This window comes from Electrophorus electricus, chromosome 15, assembly GCF_013358815.1.
Source record: "Electrophorus electricus isolate fEleEle1 chromosome 15, fEleEle1.pri, whole genome shotgun sequence".
Taxonomy (NCBI): domain Eukaryota; kingdom Metazoa; phylum Chordata; class Actinopteri; order Gymnotiformes; family Gymnotidae; genus Electrophorus; species Electrophorus electricus.
This window is the reverse complement of record NC_049549.1, coordinates 12936372-12961703: the sequence shown is the minus strand read 5'-3', so window position 1 is coordinate 12961703 and position 25332 is coordinate 12936372. Positions and strand designations below refer to the sequence as shown.

General features: G+C 38.5%; 1 protein-coding gene across 3 annotated transcripts; it reads left to right on the top strand.

The window, feature by feature from the left end:
* The first annotated feature begins 2253 nt into the window (after positions 1–2253).
* eml2 (EMAP like 2) lies at positions 2254–20043 on the top strand. Of its 3 annotated transcripts, none has more exons than XM_027005810.2 (22): positions 2254–2451; positions 5245–5430; positions 5746–5872; positions 6737–6841; positions 10582–10610; positions 11417–11546; positions 11842–11991; positions 12753–12822; positions 13046–13156; positions 13350–13445; positions 13960–14094; positions 14248–14347; positions 15787–15941; positions 17083–17208; positions 17339–17470; positions 17714–17781; positions 18092–18180; positions 18376–18473; positions 18570–18657; positions 18745–18840; positions 19140–19270; positions 19364–20043. In XM_027005810.2, the coding sequence occupies exons 1-22, from the start codon at positions 2382–2384 to the stop codon at positions 19487–19489; spliced, it is 2418 nt and encodes an 805-aa protein (XP_026861611.2). In that variant the 5' UTR covers positions 2254–2381; the 3' UTR covers positions 19490–20043. The 3 variants fall into 3 exon arrangements, with proteins under 3 accessions (XP_026861611.2, XP_026861612.2, XP_026861613.2); XM_027005811.2 differs by lacking the exon at positions 2254–2451 and adding an exon at positions 4206–4320; XM_027005812.2 differs by lacking the exons at positions 2254–2451; positions 5245–5430; positions 5746–5872; positions 6737–6841 and adding an exon at positions 8023–8139.
* Positions 20044–25332: the final 5289 nt, after the last annotated feature.

Here is a 25332-nt window from a genome sequence, read left to right as displayed (position 1 = left end):
TCTACGTAATGTGTGGGCCAGGGTCTTTCAGCTATGACACAAGCACGGTCCTTGTATGACACAAATCATCCACAGACCCACATGCTGGACAGCTTTTAGTGGGCAAACTTGTTACTGTTTGACAACTATTTGGTCTAGTGGACAACTATTTGGTCTAGTGGGCAAACAATACACTAGGCACGGACAAACACCAAGCTTATTTTAAAGGTGTGTGCTTTGTCCTTGAAAACTACACTGACCCAGTGTATCCTTTGATAAATAAATATTTAATATTAATAATTAGAATGTTCAATAAATGTCCATCATGATCAGCACAAGAAATTAGCAATTACAATGCTGGAAGAATATAGAAAATAATTATTTTAGGCTACATGTGTTAAATGACATTAAGCATAGAAAGTAGATTAAAATGTATATAAATATAATGTAATATATAAAGTATGTTTTATGTTTAAAATGTAAATAATGTACAAGGATAATTAAGACCTTTTGTTACCTTGACTTAGCCTTTGAGTTACAAGATATAATGTAAATATGAAAGTATTACACTGTGTACTTTGGATAAATTAAATGGTTAATATTCTTATTTTATCTTATTTTAGGACTTATTCCAAAGGTAACCCAGCTTAAATAAAGAGGCTCAAACTATCAGCACTTCCGGATCACATGCTGCAGTTTGTTCTACCAAGGGGGAGGAACCATTCAGACTAATTTCCTTTAGAATGGTATACCTCTTGTCTTCACACAGGAGTCTTAGAAACACAGGCTTTAAGGTATGACTACTCCAAAGAGGGAGAGAGAGTCATAAAAGAAAGCTAATACAAGATAACATTTGCTATAAATAGCATACAATTATGTTTCACAGTTAACATACATACACAAACCTACAAACAAAAATTTTTTTTTAAATTACACTTGTTCCCATCAGAGAGATGAATCGAGAAACTTCAAGCATCAGCTCCAAGGATTTTGACAAACAAAGACAAATGTCAGGCATGTCAGAAAAGTCAATTTGGTACATGATTACTCATACTCAGAAGTGAGTAGACTGTTCATACTACAGTGGACTTTCCACTACACAAAGACATTACTGAGAGCATTAAATGTGATTATGACTCATGCTTGTGTATTGCACAAGCCTTTTGCATATACATGCTGTCACTTAAAATTAATGTTTAAAGCGGAGGGATTGATATTCTTTAGCTTCATTTAAGTTAGAAATGACTTAGTTTTTTTTTTTAATTCAGAAATTCTGGAATTACTATTTACCATGTGGAGTATATAGTTACAGATTTTAACATTCTTTCACAAACTTATACGACAGCTGGAGGCTTGTGCACAGCAGTGAATTTGAATACTTGTGCATCTGATTGTACATAGATTGGAGGAAATTAGAGATTTCCTCATTATTAGCACAGTAGGCTTTTGAAAATTGAAACACAGACATGCTCCGATTAAAGCCAGGAGCTGCAGGACTTCTTCCACCAAGACTAACTATGGATCATCTTCTTTCACCTGCAAATAGTGAACAGTTGCTTTAGTTAGGTCTAGTTTGAAACCATTAACAATACTGCTGAATACGTTCCCTTCTGATGTGGATAGCTTATAAAATATCCATCTACTATTTCTTCCCTGCAACCTCCTTTCCTTCCCACTCTCGATCTTTCGTCTTAATTAATTTAATTGATGTACCAATGTAATCGAATCGATTTAATTCAATATTATAGAAATGAGGGGGATTATTGAGTACTTTCTAACTCAAGACAAATAATTTTGTCTCAATAACTTTGTCTCCAAGAGAGTAACTTCTTGCTTTAGCCAGCACAACACTGCCGCCTAGTGTCAAGTACATTTCACAATTCCCTCATCAAAGACGAATCGCACTTTTCTTCTCTCTGTTAATTAAATGTAAATCTTCCTGCATTTATACACTTACCTTTCACGCACATGTCAACCATACTAGTATTTATAATAATAATAATTATTACAGGTTATTTTATAAATAATAAAACAATGTTGCCAAGTCTGTTCCCAGTTGTAAGGAGGAATTATCCGTGCATGGCAAACAGCTAATTAATCATATGTAGTGTTATCTCCAGGGGAACATGAATTTGACTATATCCATGTATCAGGAAATTCGCAGGTGTGAACACAATTAGGCAACTGCGAAAGGAAACGTGTCCTAACGTTTCATATGGGTGCACGATTCGTTGGTGAGGTTGTTGTCATAGTAACACAGAGCAGGTAGCAGCGAAGGCTGTTTAGAAAGGTGTTGAGGGTTCCCCCGGATGTTAAGAAAGTGGCAGACAGACGGAACCAAGACATTTGTTATTGCAAGGTAGAGGTTTGTCGATAACAGATTCTGAGAAAAAGCTAAAGAAATGTCGGAAAGAATAGCATCATGTGGCAACCTGTGTGATACAAGCTCCCTTCTACTACGGTATTACAACGGTAAGTTTGACGTCGACTGTCTTTTCGCTTTCATAATGAATGCACAAGATAGCGCCAGCTATTCTTTGTTCTTTGGGATTCAGATTCCATTTACACACATAGGTGCACAGGTACATAGCCTAACACTATATTACATGATAATATTTTTGGAATATTGACATACAGTATGTTGAGCCATGCTCAGACTATAAGACTTCTTGACACCATATAATAACCCGTTGTCAGTTACAGCACTAGTTCTTGTTTTATTTTAAATATGTTATAAATATAAATGTAAAAATATTATGTTGGGTAGCTAATTGCCAATGACTTCGTTTCACGAAAGGTATTTGCATATTATTGTTGCTTTTGGATCTGGTTGTTGTTGGTAGCCTGCCCGGTAACTAGAAAATAAAAGTCTCATTCCTGTTCCACCAGGTAACATGATTCTAATAATAATATGGCCAGATGTTTTGCCTAAATGATGAGTAACACCGTCAGCGTTAGATAAACTGATGATGTAATTTCTAAGTCACGTGACTTAGCATATAGCATACGTGACATAGGCCTACAAGCCCTTTTCTCTTGTCTGTGATTGGCTTTGTATATTGCCTGCTTCTGTTTAGATAGTAACTTCCCTTTTTTCTATTTACACAGTATTTATAACCTACAGTATTCCCTATCAAGTTATGAATGGCCTCTATGTGAGAATGGTATGTTGTCAGGCATGGAGGCTTGTAGAATATGGCCTACCCCTGAAATATTTATACATAAAAGCATGTCCTTCACAATATCAACAATGGCTCATTGGAGACATTTATTGTATCATTTCTTTTTAAAATAGCATTTTCATTTTAAGTAAGTTTCCAATGTACATTTGTTTCATTAAGAGGTTCCAAATATTTGCTAAATAAAATATTCCTTATTTCAGAGAAAAGGGTGTGGAAGTGAACATTATACTCAGTACTGTTTCACACTAGCATAAAACATCTTGACTGAGCTCTCAGGGTATGGTGTGTCTTTATGGCAAGATCCTTCATTTCAACTTCAATTCATCCTTAAGATGTTTTAAAAACAAAACTAAGAATCAACCAACCAAATAAACAAACTCCCTAACAATTAGAGATTTGTACAAATATGAATGTACTGATTTTAGTGGTACTTCTCAGGCTGTAAGTCTCCATTAAACTGAAGTATTAAGTATTGTTTCACTGTGACAGATGGTTTGGTTGAATGACAGATGGCTGGTCAATGAGATTTCTCACTGTAAAATGGTACTAAAGTGGGACTTTTTCAGATATGTTGACTGGCCATAGGAACAGTATTCTTTAGACACAGAATATTTCATATTTTGATACGTTAAGACTGGCATGAGATGTTGGGTTTTAACAGCTAGACAGCTAGATGCTTGGCATTCCCTCTTTAAACGTGAATGTTGAGAAGTGAAAACCAGTATCAGTGAATGGATCTGGGAGGTGTGACGTCACAATGCTGTATCGATGAAGGCTGCTGATCAGTACACTTCCTGGTAACACCCACTCACTGCATCAGGGAAGTTCTGGAAAGCAGCCAGGCCTCTCCACCTCTTGGGCAGCAACGGTTATATGCCTGCTGCATAAGCCATGACTGGAAGAGGAAGTGTCCCTTTACACCATACAGCACTCCTCTTTGCAGACGGCACGGAGAGGATTGATGGGGAGGGAGGGGTCGGGTAGAGGGAGTAAGGAGGGGAGGTCTGACCACAGCATCAGCAAGCCAGGGAAGGGAAGGAGGGCAAGAGAGAAAGCAGCAGCTAAAGCACACGCTAGAGAGAGGGAGCTAGTGGAACAGAGCACTACGGGTTGTCCATGACGGACTGACAGACAGCTCGAACCCTGACTGGCATGGCAGGTAGGAGAGGAAAGCAAGCCACCTCTCTATGAATATTTTAGCAAGCTGTGTTCACACCGAGCCTCCAGTTTCCTCCCGACCTCTTTTGTCCTCCTGCATCACCATCTCCTCTTCTCTGACCCTCCTCCCCTCCACCCTCTCACCTTGAATCCTCTCTATTCAGTTTCATTCTTTCAGTGGACATGCTTGCCACCTGCTGAAGATGCTTTGTATCTGTACTAATTGGGCGTTAGGTTTATTAGAGGGGCACGAGACATGCAGAGACAGCCAGAAGCTGAACTATAGCAACTGTGTATTCTCAGTAACAAAAGAAACATTGAGATTGATTTGTTTCGTTTTTTATTTCCCCAAACTGCAAAATTTGAAAGTAGATGAAATACATAGTTATAATGAAGAGGAATTATGTTGTGTGTTTTTAATTGCAGTTTATTTATTTATTTGAATCAGCCTCTTGTTGTGCTGGATGAATCAGCATTACTTTTGTTTCTGACTCTCCATTGTTAAAAACTATTGTTGACTTCCAGTAAGTGTGCCATAAACTAAATGTTAGTTTTCAAGCAATATTGAATTTGGATTGGCCACCATGTAATAGACATGGGGCCTAGTTAGCAGTATTTATTTATTACATTATTTGCACATTAACTTTGTTAAAAATGTGGTTTTGGGTAGACATTTACCACAGTGTTCATTGCTTTCAGTCTCATGTATAAGAATATAATTCCTAAATAATCACAACATATGTTTACATTTGTTCATATTTTGACAACATGGCCCTATACAAAGGCGTGTTTCTTCCGCTTTCCAGTTGCACAGATTAAATGGGTTCTTAGACAAAAGACAGCTTTCATTTGAAAGCATCTAGATGGCAGGTGAAAGGGACCAATTGTCTTAGTCTGTCTCCTGCTCCCTGTCTCTTCTGCTCAGATGATCATGTGTCTGCGGGGAGCGGGATGGAGATGGACGATCGTCTGTCCCACCTAGAGCAACGTGTCCAGTTGCAGGAGGATGAGATCCAACTGCTCAAGGCAGCTCTGGCTGACGTCCTGCGCCGGTTGGGCTGCTGCGAGGAGCTCACGCAGGCAAACAGCCGGAAAGGCGCGCCCACCAAAGGTCAGCCACCCACCGCCACACTTTCAGCCTCTAATAGGGGCTTATGGGTGTGGTCAGATCTGGTCTGCCAGCAACACAACGTGTTAGCAAGCGTTTTGTGTCAACTGGGGGAGCATTGGGATTTTTCATTTTTCTGAAGGTGATTAGTTACTGGTTAAGTAGTCCACTTGCTATATTTACAGGCTTCATTTGTCAGACTGCAGTTATTGCTACATCTGAAACTGTACTATGTGATATAGAAAAGGCTGAATCACCAGACGTGTTCATTTGCTTATCATGCCTGAGCTTCCTCTGTTGCTCCATTTCTGGTCATAGTTCGTCAAATTCTCCAAGCTCTTCCACCCAAGCCTTTGAGCAATGGCTACATTCAGCAGAAAAGGTTGGGGGGCTTCCCATCCTCCCCCTCCTCTCCTAAAAAGGAGGTGATAATGTCTATTAAAAGGTAAGAGACCTGTTCAAATGCCCTGAAATCAAACAAATTTTACTCTACATGCTATTGTTTTATAAACTGGGCCCTCCATTTCCATTCTGTGTAAAGTGTGCACTGAGAAGCTCATACAACTCTAACTGTTATGCTTAAGGAACAGGAAAAACTGATTTTAAAAAGTCTAAAAGCCAAGATATCAATGTTAGTCACTAGGAATATAATATTAGTTTGGTCTTCAATGCAGTCTTTAGTGCCTTTAAAATCTTGCATTTAAGTTTGCATTTATTTTTTTATGGTAATCACTTGGTTTTATTTGCTTTGACCTTTTAACAATTTTAGTATTTTTATTCTTATTTCTTGATTTACAGTTTTCTCTGTATTATCATTTTGTTAGCTCTTTCAGATGTAAAAGCTATATATAGTTTTTGCATTACATCAGTGGTGTTTTTTAATTGCCTCAAGGTGGCAGTACTGTGAAAGTGCTGGACAGGCCTATAGGCTCTCTAAGGACCTAAGGCCTATTGGACATGTAGATCTGATGTGTTTTATTATGCAAAGAAGGCAAACCTCTGCTTCCTCTTTCATAACTAAATAAATAGGTGTTCCTGCTTCAAATTCAAATCATTATGATGTCTTAGGTTGTGAATCTGTGAGCAACATTACAAACGACATAACAGTAAAAGGTTTTCTCATTTTGTAGGATGAAACTGTGATGTTTGTATCCCCTCCCAGCCCAACTGCTCTTTTTGTCCATTTTGTTGTACTTTGCTTTCATTCCTGCTCTCTTTTTCTACTGCTCTTACAACCTTCGAATTACAAATGTGCTCTTTTTCATGCCCTGTTTGTGGCTGGCCTCTGGTCTCTCTCCTCACATATCAGGAAAAGCATGTCCACAGAGCGTCTGTCCACAGTCAGGAAGGAGATTGCAGACTCACGCAGCAGAACCACCTCATCCAGCAGCTCCACCTGTTGCAAAAGAGACAGGTAGGCCTCACAGATTTCAGCTTCTGCTTTTTTTGCCATTATTGCTGCTAACAAGGATGAAAATGACAGTGCTGAGATGAATTCACTGTTTGTAGTTTCAGCGTGATGTTATTAGCATTAACTACAGTTTATTTTCCATAATAGAAAGAGGCAGATGGTATTGTTTGTATCTGTACTGGCCCAATATGAAAGAACAGGTTTTTTTTTGTTTTGTTAAGTAACCACATTTCCTTAAAAGTGAGGTGCCATTTTGACCACAAGAGTGCATACACAGCTGGCCTCTTTGCTGAAACTTCATTCTGACTCCAGTGTCCTGGAACTAGTACAAGTCACGATGGATAAAAATAGACCTGGCTCCCCCGTCCAGTTAGATGAAGAAGCCAGAGCTAAGATCATTAGTCCTGCACCTTTAAACTTGCATTATGTGCTTCTTTTTTATTGGTTTAGTCTAACATGTTTACTCATAGATGACTCCACTTGCTTCAGCAAAACATGCCTTTGTCAGTAAAGGTCAATAAAGTTTCAGCTTGCATATAGTGGAAAGGAAATAGATAACTGGTCTGTTAAGTGGTAACAACAATTCAGGCACCTATTACTTATAAAAGGTACACTGGATACTGAGACAGATGTAGCCAAAATACTGCCCTTCTGTTTTACTTACCAGTTGCCATGGGTCAGCTGAGCAGACAAAACCTTTTCAAAAATAGAGAATTATTCTCTATCTGAAGATACTGTAATTGCTTTTTGTTTACAGGTTCACAGCAGGCATTCCTGTTGTCATATTCACTTACACCCAATGTTGACCAAAAAAAGTGACATGGTTTGGTAACATAAAGCCTTGACTGGTGATCAGATTTCATAAACCAGCTCTACCATTATGTGGGCTTGGCAGGGAAAGAGATAACTATAACAACAAACAAATTTCCCAGAGCACCTGCAGATGGCTTGAGTAGCAGACAATGCAGTAGAATAACTCAGGTTTAAGGTGTCCTGTGATTAAGCTTTAAACAACACACAAACTTTGTGCAGTTGGTTGGCCGACACCCTTTCAGTAGTTTACTCCCACCACCAGTAAGGTTGTTATGTTACTGCACTGAAGTACTGGAGGGTGTGGTCAAATAGAAAGGGGTAGCAATGTAATGTGAGGAAGTGTGCTGCCATTGGCTGGAGAGGGTTCTACTCATTCTGTGCTTAAGTTCTCTCAAACAAGGAACTCGTCTGTTGCCTGTCGGTCTCTGTTTGCAAAGTCCTGCTAGTACTACTACATAAAAGCAAAACACAATGAAGAAATCACTCAGGTAAACAAATTATTTCTGTTTTGCATTAGACATTTTTCAAATTTCAAGTTACTCTCAAATAATAGCTTCTTGAAAATCTGTAGATTTTTGCTGTTGTGGTACACGATGTTAAAATAGGTTAAGGTTATTGGTTTCTTCATTTGTAATTGCTTAAATATGATCAAATATAATTGTAAAAGTTTACAAGTTGTAAAAGGTGAGGCTTTTGAAGCCAAACAGTGCCATAGCCAAAACAGTCCAACCCATTTCCAAACCAGTATAATCCACACTTCTTTACAAAGGGAGTTAACCATTTGTTTTTCATTTAAAGCAGCAGTAACGGATTCTCTTTGAATCTTTTTATACCATGAATTTTCACAGTTTGACAAAGACAGGGTCTTTCAGAAGCTTTATTTACTGAACACAACTCTACCTCATTTGAGAGCAAAAAATGTACCTTCATGTTCTGACACAACTTGTTTTAAGATAGTAAACATTTATTTTGAGCTTTTAAATGTGGTTGTTTACTATATGCCACTGCCTGTTTGGTCTTGCATTCAGTGTTTTGTCTTTGTCCTAACTTTAATTTAGAAAATTAAATGCAGGAGCTTCTCATTTAGTGGTTGTAACATCCTTGTCTGCAGCTGATAAATTGTTTTACTGCATCGAGTAATTTTGTGACTTGTTTTGGTATGTTTCAGTCCTCAGGGAAAAAGTGCACATTACTACATTACCATCTTGCCTTGGTTATTAGTATTGGGAGGCACATGTAGAAAGCTGCTTGCATATGCTGCATGATGGCCAGTGGACACCATACTGGACTGCTGACATGGCACTGTGTGCAGAGTAATTGCCCACCCACCCTGTTTTCTTTTTATCCACATGCATTAAGTGTAATGACATCATTGACCTACTACACAACACACTCCGTGGCTGCAAATTAGAGTTTGCATTCTTCTAGAAAGAGCAGACTCAAGACTAAAGTGTTTGAACTTGTTTGGCTCCTTTCAGTTAGAGCAAATGTTGTCTTTTTGAAAAAACAGCTTTGCTGTTATATCCTTTACTATCTTGTTGGACAAAAGTTAATATTGTTGTAGATCTGTCTAATCTTGATCTTCTGGTACTGCAGAAATATTGCTAAACTATTGTGCACTATTCTCATTGTATAAGAGAACTGCATGAGACTGTGACGTTACATATTACAAGGCATATATAGTTATTCCCAGACAGAGAATGTTAGCATCCTCATAATAACAAAAGGAATCAGATGTGCATATTCTTTGTTGTGAGGTGAAGCCCATTTTATAAGAAGATATGCCTTTACTCGAGTAATTTTTCCCTAAAGTTTAGAAAATTATGATATTCCCAATTCTTTTCTGCCAGTTGTGTGCTATAATCTGAAAGTAAACCTGCAAACCATTTTTCTGTATGGTCAATTGATGAGAAATTTGCATTTAAATTGATTCTTCACTATGTCATCTGTCTTCTGCTGATACTGAAATGCATTATATGCAGACCAGTTTACTGTTCCATACAGAAGTATCTTACTGCGGTATCATGCTGCCAAATCTGTGTCTTACATTAGTCATGCAGTATACTGTGAATGGGTTTGGATGGTGGCTTGTCTGGGGCCTGTTTTGACTGAAGCTTTACCTGAATTCAATTCTTTTAAATAGCCCTGCATTTGGGAACCCACAGGGCTGCAGTTGCTCCATTGTTAGAGTTTTTCTGTGTCACCACTCACAGCCTAGATTTGTTTTCATTTCAGGGCACATCTTCCCTTGCTCCATCAGCAAACTCATTTTTCTTTTTCTTTTTTTTTAATCATAAGACACCTGGTATTCGGCAAAGTTAATTTTAGAGAACTTTCTTTTGAAATGATATAATAATAAAATCTCCTGCACAATAATAATGGCTAACTTCTTTTATTGTGAGGCTGATTCAATGGCCCCTACTGCTTCTAGTGTGATTTTTAGTTATGTAAAGCTGCCTGGCAGTCAAACTTTTCTTATGACTTTTTGACTGACAAAGCAAAGAACTGTAGGATATTGCCTATAATGTCAAACATGCAGACACACACACACACAATTTTTAGCATATTATCATTATTTTGTGTTTGTCTGTCTGTCTGTCTGTCTGTCTGTCTGTGTACAAGACAAGCTTCCAAAGCACATGCATGCTACTTCTTAATTTCCCAATAGACCTGCACATTATCATATATATATATATTGTTGGTGAATGTCAAAGGCAGATCTCACTGACCCTTTCGCCCTTATCGTGCCTCACCATCTACCTAGCACATTGGCACATGAATGGAGCCTGGTAGAAGCAGGATCAGCAAAAGATGAGCCTGCTAAATTATTCAGCCCACCGTAAAATACTGTTGACGAGCTAAATTAAAAATGTATATGTATGATCTACAACATGTAATTCTAATAAGCTTTCTTTCTTGCTTTCTTTCAGTAAAACCAAAGAGTGTACTTTCAATACTGGTAAGTCTGTGGACAGTAGGTGTGTTGTTCCACCTTGAATCTGTACAGTGGGGGTGGTCAGACCAGTCCTAGCCATGAGGTCTTTCATATATTGACACTATTGTCAATGCCTTACACAAATAGCAATAGGAGTCAAATGTACCGTGGCTAAACTGCCAGAGCCCGGTCTAGAAACTAGTGGTTAGTGCACCTGCCTGCCTCTTCGTGTGCTAGTGCCCTTACAATGTGAAAACAGCGTTTCACGTTAATGAGTCAGTAATGACACCTCAGAACTTATTTTCCAATAATTTTAAGCAAGTTTTGTGTTATCATTTGACTGCTAACTGGCACGAACATGCAAAATAAATGAATGTAGAATATTTGGCATGGAAAAATAAAAGAAAGTCAGTTAGGAAATCATCACTGCTAAGAGGTAATCATCCCTTGTATGTGACTCTTATTAGTCCATTATAGAGATCCTCTTGTACCAGAGTGCTGTTTTATATGACCACGGCAAAGAGTAATCCTCAGCTTGACAGAACAGCTGAAGTCATTTGTAAACCAAGCTAACTGGGTGACATTATTATGCAGAATTCAAATGAGAGCCATGGTATGAAATAATGCTGATTGAGACAGACATGTAGGATAATGCTCAATTAGTACCTGGTAAAATGTACTCTGTATATAGTTCAAAATATATTTGTATTCAGTGTCAAAATACATTATTTTGGGTTCATTACATGACTTCTGCCAGCAATGGTTTGACAGATTTCACTGAGGAGGGGTAAACTGATCACACTGTGGCTTATGTGTCTTCTGCTGAACAGAGGATGGGTATGTGAGGATGTTTCTGCGGGGCCGCCCAGTCACCATGCACATTCCTGACAAACGGAGGGACAGCTACAGCCTTGACCAGAAGGTGGCGCTGCCGGAGCGCAAGCTCAAACTCCAGTGGGTGTATCCTTCATGCATCGTGGAAAGCTGCATTGTGTGTGATTTTTAAGGTTCTGTAGTGGGCCTAAAGTTCCATAAATATCTTTTAAGACATTCTCTCTTCAACATGGTTTTTATTCCTATTTTGTTCATTTCAAGCTGTTTGCTGCCCACTTTATGTGCATCCTTTAGTGTTCCCCTCTTTGGCGATGTATGCTAAATAGAATTGCATCAGTGTTTAATGACTTGAATGCTTGCATGGTTTACTCTTGGTTCCTAGCAACCATTTGTCTTCATGTTCTTTAACCCAGTCAATTAGGTTTGGTTACAGGGGTCGGGACTGCCGCTCTAACCTCTACCTGCTGCCCACTGGAGAGATCGTTTACTTCAATGCTTCCGTAGTGGTGCTGTATAGCGTGGAGGAACAGCAGCAGAGGCACTACTTGGGCCACAACGATGACGTCAAGTGGTAACAGCCTGCTCCACCTGCAGGGGCCACTCTTCATAGCAACACAAAGATAACATAACATAAACTGAGTTTTAATTAGTAAATTATGAAACTGTTCATTCAGTTTGTAATCTGTTATGGTAGGGGATTTATTTTCAAAAGCAGACACAAAATCATTTCCACCTTTTCTTTTTTAAACATTTAATCAAACTTCTTGACAATCTAAGGTTCTGTATTTAATGTACATGTTATCTATGTATCCCAAAAGGGAAGAAGTGAATATGGTCTTGCACCTCATTTGCCTTCACAAGAACCAGTCCTGCTTTCCCCCCATCACTCCTGACGTCCTTCAATAAGACCTTATCTATTAGATAATCTAATCCTATGCTATATTCAAATAGACTCAAACGGAAGCCTTGACTGTTGTATATTGAAGCCAGTGTCTGTTGTGAATAAAGCCTCAGTAGGATTATGTAATGCAAATCTGAGGCTTATCTGCCTAGTACAGCGTAATGATTATTATCTAGTGTTCATGTTCTACATGTGTGTTTAAAGTCAATTTTACAGCAGAAATTCTTTATTTGCTTACAAACTTCTCATGTTTTCTGGATCATTCCCACTGTTTGTTGAAATTTCTTAATGGGTTTATTTGAAAAAGTGGAACAAAAAACATTTCCAGTGGCCCTGGGTTAGTCTGCATCAGGGGACTGATTTGGATCCCCTAGAGAGAGGGCACAAATCTCAGCTGCTTGGCCCTGACCATGACAATATTCTCTTTATAGTTTGGCCATCCACCCAGACATGGTCACTATAGCGACAGGACAAGTCGCCGGAACATCCAAAGATGGCAAGGTAAGGCCTGTGTTTACACTCACTTATGAAGCAATGGTCTTTGTGTGCTCAGCAGAAAAATAAATCTATTCTTAGTATAAAAAACCCACAGAAGCATATTTGAGTAAATAGCAGGCTGATATTTTATCCATGAAAATAAAGTATTTGAATAAAGCTTCAGCAGAATGAATGCATTTGGATATGTGTATTCACTTGCTTATTTATTCATACCCTCTTCCATAAGCTGCTGCCACCGCACGTTCGAGTGTGGGACTCCGTGAGTCTGAACACACTTCATGTTATCGGGATGGGTGTGTTTGACCGCGCTGTTACCTGTGTAGCGTTCTCCAAGTCGGTATGTTGGATTTGAAGAATTCACTCATTGCTAAAGTGTAAGAGAGTTGCAAATCGGTATTGTAAATATGACTTGAGTTGTATTATGAAAGGTATGGGGGAGGTGTGCAAACTGAATGCGTTCTGAAGATTGTTTGTCGATCGAATGCAGGAATGTGAATGGATAAATGGTTAAATTCTCTCCACATGTACAGAACGGTGGTGCCCACATGTGTGCAGTTGATGATGCAAATGACCACATCCTGTCTGTATGGGACTGGCAGAAAGAGAAGCAGCTTGCCGATGTGAAGGTGAGTTCATCTGGTTGACAGCATTGCTGTTTGGAGAGAGAGAAGAATAGAGTCCTATCTACCTCAAATCAGTGGTCCCGAACCATTACTGGTAATATGCAAGAAAAATAATAGTAAAAGGTGAGAGAACACATGATGTTGGCTGTATGTTGGCTGAACTGGGAAGTAATAAATGCAAAGTTGCTGCTGCTTTGAGCTACACTGAGTGCTGCGGTTTGTGGCAAGCGTAATACAGCAGGCCATTTACCAGCACTGCCAAGACGTGACATTGCAGAAACAAGTGCTTTTATGCACCTTTGGTGCATTTTACTAGGCAAATAGAATTGGATTTTAAACTAGTTTGCTTATGAGTCCACAACTTGACCAAAAAATGGAGTGCTTCATTACTTTTGGTTTGTATTAAGAGACTACACTTAGATTAGGTGGAATCAGAAAGCCTTTTAGAATTACTTCCTCCTGATTTAAAATTCGAGAATTGTTAAATGTTCTATTACGTGTCCTCTCCACCATACAGTGCTCCAATGATTCCGTGCTGGGGGCGGTCTTCCACCCCATGGAGGCCAACCTGATTGTCACCTGCGGGAAGTCCCACCTCAATTTCTGGACTATAGAGGGGAACACTTTAACCAAGCGCCAAGGACTATTTGAGGTGTGTGGGATTCTCATCCTTTGAAAATATATTTTCCAGAAGAACACTAGTAATGAGTTTCTTCTGAAAAGTTCTGTTGGTTTTTTTAAGCAGGTCTATATGTGTTCAGTGGAGATATATTCAGACCACTCTTGTTTCTCTTGTGTTTTTCAGAAACATGAGAAACCTAAGTATGTGCTGTGTGTCGCCTTTGCTGAGAACGGAGATGCAATAACAGGGGACTCCAGTGGAAATATCTATATCTGGGCTAAAGGTTAGGGAGTTTTTAATGAACTTTTGTTAGCTTTACAGGCGTAGCTGTATACAGTTGAGAACATTAATGTGATGAATATAGTTCATAGCTCTTCAAAGTTCACTTTTCCGTCAAAGAATCCAGATACTAAGGGAAAACAAAACTAAGGGCAGTACAGAGGTATTGAGAAAAGACAAAGAAATGAAGAAAATACAGGGGGTTGTTTAAGACATTAAATATCATTAAATAAAATCATGTTCACAGTAAATAGTTTTAAATGGATTTTTGCAGGCCATGATAATAGCAATAGGGGTTGGACCACGGTTGTTGTACCACGCTGATGTGAAGGATTCCCACAGTGGCTTTGTAGAGGGCTCTGGGAGGCAGATTAGTTTCTTTGAATCCAAGAGAGCATAATCTGCCCTTTTCTGTGGGTGTTAAGGATGGCCTTGATTCTCTCATCCTGTATTGTTCAGGGCAGCAAAGACAACTGCACGTGTTTCTTAGGTTACCCCCATCTGTCATTTACGGTTGCCTGTTAGGTTTTTATGTGATGTGGGAGAACTAGCTAGCAGGTAAAATCAGTAACTAAATTAAGATAAAATTGGGTAAAAAGAGAGCCTCTAATACATTTTCCTCATCTCAACCTTATTCAGGAATGCATTATTTAATCCCAAATGGATCTTTTTTAAAAATCCCTATATGAACTGGATCCAGATATCTAACATGATTGTTTTATTTTATTTTTTTTTAAACTAATCCATGGCAATACATGCTCATAACGCAAAATGTTGTCATCTCTTGTTAGTCATGGACACCTGATTTTCAGTTAGCCTGATTCTCTATGCATTATTGTCACTACTGCTAGTGCTTTAACTTGCAGCTGAAGGCCAAATTGTTCTTAGAAATGTTGAAAAATTAAATTCTGGCCAAATTCAGTTATTGGTAAGACTCAGACTTTTGGACCCTAAAACAAGTTCCTGGTACTTGAAGCTGATGGCCTACTTCTTGACAGACCTGCCATTATAAAGGAAAAAATAGTCGGTCTGCTGATCATTATATGATAGTGTTGGTGCTGGGCACGGGTGGGTGGAGAGGCAGTACAGGAAGGGGTTGAGCACACTGCCCCGAGGGGCTACAGTGTGGGTGGTGATGGACCAGGAAGTAAACTTCCCAGTTTTAATGTTCTGAGATCAATTTGTCAGGAAGTTCTGGATTTAATCGCAAAGTGTTTACTCTGCTTTAGGTATGCAGAGTTTGGTGAACAGTCAGTCTGCAATGATGTATTATTAGGTTCACTTGCATGGAGAAAATAGTAAATTTAAAAAAATCAAACGGCCAGTAAAAATTCCTCAGTTCATGCAAAAGAAGACCATAATCAAACAAATCAGATTTAAATGTCATGTGCTATCATGTCCTTCCTTATGAAGCATGATTTGATAGTGAGGTTTGATGGACAGGTGGTAACAGAATCAGCCAGGTGGTGGCAGGAGCCCACGAAGGCGGGATCTTCTCCGTGTGTGTGCTGAAGGATGGGACACTGGTGTCTGGTGGAGGGAAAGACCGCAAGGTGGTGCTGTGGGATCACGAATACCACAAACGGAGTGAGATAGAGGTAAGGATGTAGAAAGAAAAACAATATACACATTTCCAGGTCAAAGAGCTCCTTTTACAAGAGACAGCTGTCTTGTGTGAATTAAATGAACTAATTTGTTCATGTTGCATATGAAAAGATTTCTTCAAACTGGTGTCAATTACATTTATATTCCAGCTATTACATTTCTCTTGTTTACAGATTTTATTCTGTCACACATTTTCGGTCCCCATATAAAAAATATTGGCCTGAAGGTTTTCTTTCTAGGCTCAGAATAAATTTAATCTTTACAGTAAATTGTGGTCTTTACGTTCATCAACTGAAATTCTTAAATATGGTATAAAGACTTAAGAGGAATCCTGATGTATAAAAATGAACTGTGTTAAAGCCATGCTGTGATTTAAAGTAAATTGTAATATAGCCTAACTTTATTGCCTATAAATATTTATTCTTAAAGACAGTTGCTTATAGATCCCACAAGAGTGTTCTTGTCCTTTCATGACCGAATATGAAGATTTTCCATCGAAACAATGCAAGTGTAAACAAAGCCATTGGAGACTTAAAATACTGGTTCATCTGACTGCAAACTGACCCTTATATTTAGTGCTCTGTCTATAAATTTGAAGGGGGTGGTTTGTTTCCCACTCTCTTGTAGTTAATGTAGTGACAGGGTCATTTTTGTTGTTCTAAAAAAAGGCTTTATTCAAAGGGAAGTGTTCCAGAATTGGTGGTAGAGTCAGATGAGGGTGTGAATTCGAAGGATGCCTTTGAAGAAGGCAGGTTTCATTTCAGGTCTCCTTGTGCATTTAACCTTTTGTTAATTATATTAACAAATGTCAGCCACTACATCTAAGACCACACAGAAGGGCATTCAAGCATAGCCCTGCAAATGCCTGATTCAGTAGCTTCTGTTTTTTATCAACCAGATTTATGTGGTCTATGAGGTTTCAGGAAAAGTACATTCAGCGCTAACTTTCATCCTTACCCTACAAGTAATTTAAAGCTTGATTTAAGACAATGCCTTATGTTAAAAGTGTTTGTTTTTTTTAGAGGTCTGGCCCAGAAAACTACATCTAATGGGCTTTGGGCTCAGATGTAAAAACTTTGAATTAGTGAGACTCCTTCCAGACAGAAAACCTGCTATGTTATCACCCTTTATAAGGTTCCTGAAGCCTTTGGCCCTGTGCGCACACTAGCCGAGGGGAGACAAGAGGAATTATTTGTGGGGACAACTAGAAACGTCATCCTGCAAGGGTCATTCTCCGGTGCTCTAACTCCCATTGTTCAGGTACAAATGAAATAAAAAGAAAACCTCAAAGAATGTTGTGTGAATTGCTATACTTCTAATAATATCTTTAAAAATCTGTTTGTCATTATTTGTAACCTGTTCTTTGTTTGTTTTTGTGCTCTCCTGGCAGGGGCACACAGATGAGCTCTGGGGCTTGGATGTACACCCCAACACTGAACAGTTTGTCACTTGTGGCCAAGACAAACAGGTCCACCTTTGGGATGCAGCCTCCCATCAACCTTTGTGGAACAAGGCCATTGAGGTTTATGCCTTTATCATTCTTATACACAAAATATGTTTCAGAGACCCATGATGGCCTATAATTTGGCTGTATTTTTATGTACTTGACAAATTACAGTTACTTTCTGGTACCTGACTACTTTGGAAAGGCTAGCCCTATGAGTTTACCTTCTCATGCAGTGGAATGTCAATGTATAAATATATAAAATTATATAAAATATATAAAAATATACCAACCTCTGTGTTGATATTATGTGGCCTCTAGGACCCTAGCCGTTCTGTTGGCTTCCACCCTAGTGGCAGTGTGCTGGCTGTGGGCACCATGACTGGAAGGTATGACTGCATATGGGGGTTTCAAGATGTGGTCAAAACAACATGCATGATCACAATGTAATTTTACTGAAAAAACAAATTAAAAAAATTTAAAAACACCACCAACAAAAATTTTCTTAGCTAAGATTGAAGAAATAACATCCATATCTGCTACATGCTGTTTTGTTTAGCTATTAGTGTAAAAGAACTTGGATCTTAATTTTTGTTTGGATTCCTTAATCTTAATCACTGTTACCTGTTGTTGAATATTTTTTAAAGTCTAATTTAATAACTGGTATGTGAAAATCTTCTACCTTTGTTAATTCTATAGGTGGATAGTGTTGGACACTGACACCAGGGACCTTCTTTCTATGCATACAGATGGCAGTGAAATCATCTCCATTGTCAAGTATTCTCCAGGTCAGCAGAATTTCCATGACCTGGGTGTTAGTTAACAATGAACATCTATTGCACAAAGACTGAATTTAGATCAGTGCATTAATACAAAGAAATGAAGACAGACAAAGCTCCTATTTTACATTTCCACTGATATTCAAATGTATGTGTGCTGCTCATGTTACATGTGGTACTCAACATCAGTGCCTTCTGTCATAGATGGAGCATACCTATCTGTGGGTTCCCATGACAACTTTGTTTACATCTATGCCGTGACTGAGAATGGGAAGAAATATAGCCGTGTAGGCAAATGCACTGTGAGTCATTTTTTACATCATGTTTTAGAAGATTGTATCTTCTATGGCAGGTTTTCCATCTGTTTTGTCTTCACCACTTCGTATCTCTCTACACAGGGACATTCCAGTTTTGTCACCCATCTAGACTGGTCTACTGACAGCCAGTATATTGTCACCAACTCAGGGGACTATGAGATCTTGTTCTGTAAGTTGCTTTGTCAGTGTGACTTTGTTATAAGGTAATACAGATAAAATTTTCATTTTTTAAATCTGAACGATCTCTGTTTTGAAGGGGAAGCTTCCACAGGGAAACATATTACAAGCATGGAGGTAGTACGCAACCTAGAATGGGCCACTTCCACTTGTGTATTAGGTATCAATGTCTTTGGTAAGTAAAATCTCAGCAAATGCTCACACAGTAATCAAACATAACCCCTTTACATTTGTTTAAAATCCTAATTTGGATAAAGTTGTTCAGCACAGACCCCCATGTTATGCATTAATGTGTAAAATTCAGGATTAGATAAAAAAAAATCCAACCCTATCCTTCACTAGTTATCTGCATTCATTTGGTTTGTCTACTTGGGTATCCTCCTCGTCATATGATATTTAAACCCTCTGTATTTGAGGTTGAGCTGAGACCAAGGTTGTGTTGTGAAAATATTTTTCGTTGCCTCATGTTGCTAGGCATCTGGCCAGACGGTGCGGACGGCACAGACATCAATGCTGTTTGCAGGTCAAATGACCGTGGAGTGCTGGCTATGGGTGATGATTTCGGCAAAGTGCACTTGTTCTCCAATCCCTGTTCCCAGCCGAGGGTGAGCTTCCTGCACTTGTCTTTGCAAACACATTAACACATGTTGTAGAAATTTATTTCTGTCTGTAAAATGCACTCTTTTCCACCCGTTCAGGCACCCAGCCACGTTTATGGTGGGCACAGCAGCCATGTGACCAACGTTGCCTTTCTCCACAATGACAGTCACCTCATCTCTACTGGAGGCAAGGATACCAGCATCCTTCAATGGGCGCTCCTCTGAGCTACTCCTGTACAACCCTCGCTGCTTATTTACTGTAACCTCCTGCACACTAGAGGGCAGCACTGCTGTGCATACCCTGCACTGCTACTGTCCTGTTGGTCTATAATCTGCTGTATCACTGTATGTTTTAACACGAGTGACCTTACGTGCTGGTCTGGCACCAGTCTTCCCCCCCCCCCCCCCTTTCTTTTTTTCTTAACTAATTGTGTGAATAAGTGAAAGTGGGGACATTGATTCAATTTACTAGCAGCCCTTTGCCTGAAATATCTTGTGCATCATGCAAATGCACCACTGAAGGGATCTGGGGTGAAGGAGAAGAAGCATGCCCTAACTGTTCAGCCTGTTTATTTCAAATCTATTTCAAGAGTTCTAACCTCCTGTTTGCATAAAGAAAAAGCCCATAAAGAAAAATATATTATGCAGTCACTGACTGTACATGTGATTTGGAAAGTAAATGGTAATGTTCTGGCACTTAGCTTTTCATGCATAACTAGAAATGAACTTAAGATGTGCTTTGCTTTCATTTTGTTAATAAAGTTTCTACTGTATTCACATTATGTTTAAGCAGCCATTCAAATGTCAGTGGGACATTTCTGCGATTATGTATGTCACATAACCTTTTTTTTTTGCTGGCTGTAAGGTTTAAAGAATATGAAGAGTATGAAGAGTATGTGGAGGTTTAGTTTGAGCTATCAGTATATCATGTGATGCCAGAAAAATCTATGAATATTAATGGAGCAGTATACATGGCATACTGCCTACTTCCATAAACCCAGGCAGCTACTGTAATCTCTGAGGGTGCTATCTCTGTAGTGAGCTTTTGGGATTGATTGAGCATTGTCTCCAGTATTTACTGCCAACATATAAAGGAAGCTAGAAAGGTCATATAGTAAGTCTGAACAACAAACATCCACCCTCAGATTTCCACTAAAAATACCCTCCCTGTTGTTTTCATATGGGTTCCCAAAATATTGTTTAAAAAGCATGTAAATAGGCATGTCCCAGAGTTTACAGGTACACAACTTCATATTTACTCACATTCACAATTGCCACTCAAATTCCTCCTATTCAGGTCCATTTTTAAAAGTTGTCAAAAAGTTCCTAAAGTTGTCAGATATTTAACAATGGAGGAATTAGGAATCCAGGGACATCTTCTTGTTCGCTTCCTTCTGGGCAGGCAAGTGCCAACCACATTTTGTCTCCTATCTGAGCAGTCCTATCCCAAGTTAGTTGGGAAGTGTAACTGTTAAAATGAAAACTATTCAAAATTAATGGCAGCCTCTGTAAATCTTGTGAAAATGCCTAACAAAATGTTTCAAAAATGTGGTCTTACTGATGTGTACAGGTTCCTCGCAAAAAACCAAAAAAAACCAAAACATACAATAGTTTAAACACTGACAAGCAGGTAGATGGTGTAGTGCTTTTAATCTTCATAGAGGAAGGGAATGTCTCTGCTAATTGGTTGCTGAGCAACAGTATGGTAAATGCTGGCTTCTCGAAGCTCTAGTTTGTGGAAGCGCTAATTTTATCTCCAGCTTCTGACTAGAGAGCAAATCATGTATGCTTTTTTGGGGGACACGAAAAACCTTTTTTTTCATCCACCTTCAACAAACATTTAATAAGTGGAATTAGCTAGATGGTGCTTTCTTAACAGCTGGGTGGATCAGCCACCTATGGAAGTGCTTTTTAGGCAAAAATTAAACAAAAGACATCTCAAAATAGACCTGCTTTTAAGTCATTCAAAGGAAGACCCATCACTCTAATCATAGTCCTTGCTCAAGTTTCTTTATCCATTTCTCTTCCACTTTCTCTTTTCAAACAGAATGGAATGAAGTTATAAGAAGCCATGCCACAAGGCAGTCTCTGTTTTGCGAGACGTTGTTGTCATCCCGTCTTTTGTCCCTGTCTTTCTGATGTGAAATAAATACAGTAAAAAACAAAAAAAGAAAAAGACATTTTAAATCCTCTTCTTTTCAGATTTTTCTTATTTCTGTTTACTGTACATGTCAGCAAGACATTTTTTCCAAGTGTTAATGCAGAATTCTATTTATTGGGACACATAATTTATCTGTCTTGAATTTCTTAACCATAACAAATTAATGCTTCTCCTTACACTCAGTTTTTATGCATTTTTGCAATTGCCATTTGATTCAGTGGCACTCAAACTAAAAGGAAGCTAATGTAATTACATCAGTAATGGATTCAGTGCAGTAAAGCCCTCCTCAGGTTTCACTGATCCAATGGAGGGTACTGTGTTCTGTACAAGTGGACTGAATAAATCTTGTGAAGGTAGGTTTAAAAAGGTAAGTTCCTGCAGCCTACTTAGACCAAGCCCCAAACTTCCAGACTCTCATTTCTCAATCTTCTAACTACACACATCTCCTACACCTGTTTTTACCTATTCCTCCAATTACTGAACAGTTATAGCAATCACTAAATAATGTTCCTTGAGATTAATAACTAAATAATAAGCCTAAATTTAAAGTGTAATCCCCTTAGTAACCCACTTGTCATATGAGCCATTTACAATTCAAGTGTGAATGGAGACTCTAAATTACAAACAAAAACAAACAAAAGAAAGGGGTGGACATTTGTTGATTTTTGGTCATGCATAAAAATGTATATATTATGAGTGTCAATATTATGGTTATGTTACATTCATATCCTTCAGTACATTGTAATATTGTAATAACATGGCATAATGAAACTTCCCGTTGAGATTAATACTACATTGGTACATTCAGCTCAGTCATATGATTGCATTCATCTGGTTAAACCTTATGATATGGTGAGTGAGCGATGCACATAACCTATTATAGTTCATGCCTATATCCTTTGACCAAACAAGAATATTTGACTATATTCTGTTTTTAATTGTAATCCTGTTTTTTTATCCTCCCAGACTCCAGTGTGTAACAACACTAATTTTTTTTTTTCTGATCTCCATTATCCTCAGATTTGAAAAAACACAATAAGCAAAGCCATGCATTAGCAAAGCTGTACAGTGTGCGTGCAGGCCAGCATCAACAGGGAAGTTGATCTTCCATCTTTAAGAGAATGTGTTCAGACTGTTAAATGCCATCTTCAAATGGGTTTGTGTCAGTGGCGTCTTTTGGGTCAGGAACAAAACAAAACACAAAAACAAAAGAAACTGTACATTAACTGTAATGTAGTTCCAGAAGATTAAGCTAAGCATTTCAGTGCAAAGAACAACAGGCTTTTCTACACCCCACCCCTCCAACATACACATATGCACTAATGCTAATATCAGTATTGGTAACTTTTTTATGGTTTTGCTATGGTATCTCAAGAGACCTACATCTATGAAGTACAAAGGGCATTTTGGGCAAACGCCTACACAGGGCTTAAGTGCCTAGATGCCTGAGTGCAGAAATAACACAAACCTGATAAGAACAACATTTTAGCAACATTCACTGAGATTTGTTTTACTTGTACACTTTCAACAAAAAAGGTAGAAATGTTTGCCCTGCTCATGCTTAGACCAGCTCTCTACATACATTAAATCCCATTTGGTCCACTGGCTTTCCAGTGCAAATAGAATCATTATGACTTTGTCACATAGATACTAGACCTACTTTCCCTGATTTAGAAGACGTTTGAATCAATCTCCAACTGAAAACAAAAATCAATCCCATTCTGGGTTATTCATAAATTGTTCACAGGGTCCCCTCCAGTAAACATTTCAGATACTTTATAGGCCAGACACTGGCATAGATAATGACATAATTGGATTTTTTGCACTGGTGCTCTGGGGCAGAACATTAGTGCTGATGTATATCATGTTACAGGGGCTTCATGGGGGCTGAATTTCAGGTGAGAGAGTGCTGAGGATTCACGCGCAAATCAGGAATAGATTAGTCTATAAATCAGGGAAATTGAACAAGAACTGTTCGCAACTAAGCTGGCTCACACATCTCTGCTGTCCTCCTCTTGACCATAGCTATAAGTGTGTGTGTGGGTGTGCATATGTGCATTTGGTTAAACCAGTTTAGCCTTTAAAATTGTGAAGGTTTTAATTAATCAAATTCCTTTTACATCTAAGGTAAAAAAAGATAACATGAAAAGTTGCTTTTGAGACCCCTGCTTTTTTATTTTAAAGCAAGATCTGGGCTGTTAACCTTGCTAAAATGACAAATTAAGTAAATTCATCTGACATTTCCCTCAACCTCACTTTGACAAAGTGGGATAGATATTTGTATAAGCTTTATCTGGCTAAATTTCAGCATTTTAATATGTTAGCTGGTAAAAGACAAACATGTAAGATGAACAGCTGTTTGTTGTGCAGCTGATCCCTGAGCACAGAGTAGCAGGGATTGGCTACAGAGAGCACCTTCTTGCATCTTCCTTGGATTACATGAGGTTATTTCTGTGCATGGGCCACAGAGAAAAACTGTTATATCAACACTCTTAAAGGCTCTGTATAAACAACATTACTATAAACTATATGTGTGACTACTGCTGAAGAAATAAGAGGACAATTATGTATCCTCATAAAAACTCTTGATGATCGACATTTGAAAGAAACTGTTATAACCATTCATGATGTCTTTTGTGCCTTCCTCTGTGCATCCCTGATCTCTACCCAGTGCTAATTCTGTGGGCTGATCTCCTTAGAGATTTAATTGGCAGTGTTTATCCTGCTTGTTTATGCGGTACATTTGACACATTACATTTATCACAGCCATAGGTGTACCTGCTGCTGGTTACTCGTAGCTGGTGGAGCCTGGGGGAATGATGTCTTCAGCCCAGGTGAATACAGCTCATACAAACATACACACTGCACAGTAAACAATGAATAGTCTGACAAGGATTTTTTATAAGCTCTAATGAATAATACTCAAAAATGTAAGATAAACAAATGAAAGATAACATATATAGAAATAGATAACAAATGTGTGTACAGTACATTTGTGACATAATAATAATAATAATAATAATAATAATAATAATAATAATAATAAGAAGAAGAAGAAGAAGAAGAAGAAGAAGAAGAAGAAGAAGAAGAAGTCTGATTTATAAAGCAGCTTTTACAAACCCAAGGATGTTTTACAATGGGAGAAAAAAAATGAGAAAATGGAAAGAAATGAAGGAGGATAAAGAGAGGTGAACAGGAAGGCTTAAAGCTGAGATTTGAAGTAAAATGATGATTAGCAGTTACAGAGAGATTGGGCTACAGCAGTCTAAAGTTTGGGAGCAGCGACACCAAAGGTTCTCCCACCCATGGTTGAATGTCTAGTTTGGGGGACAGGCCTTAAGTCGGAAGATCTAAGTGTATGAGAGGGACAGTATGGGAGAATAAGTTCAAAAAGCTAGATAAAAGACAGACCTTGTAGAGTTTTGAAAGTTAGAAGCAGAATTTTATACATTGTCAGGGATGACAGTGAGCCAGTGCAGTTGTTGAAAGAAAGGTACAATATGTGCAGTGCACTTGGTAGATGTGAGAATTCTAGGTGCTGAGTTTTGGCTGTACTAGAGACAGGTGATCAATTTGACAGAAAGGCCATAGAAGATAAAATTGCAGTAATCGATACAGGAAAAAATGAAGGCATTTATCAGAATTCTGGAGTCATTATCACTGCACATGGGGCCTAGGTGTGTAATGTTACACAGATGATAAAAAGCAGTTTTTGTTACTGACTAAATGTGAGCCTCAAAGGTGATCGAGGAGTCAAAAAGACAGCCAGGGTTTTTAAAGGATACATGAGAATTAAGACTAAAAAAGAAAAGCTGTATAATTTTAGATACCGAAAGTTGCATCCTCAGCATGCAGCCTTCCAATACTAAGCATGTCTGAATGAAGGGGTTGGGAGCATGTTCTTTCA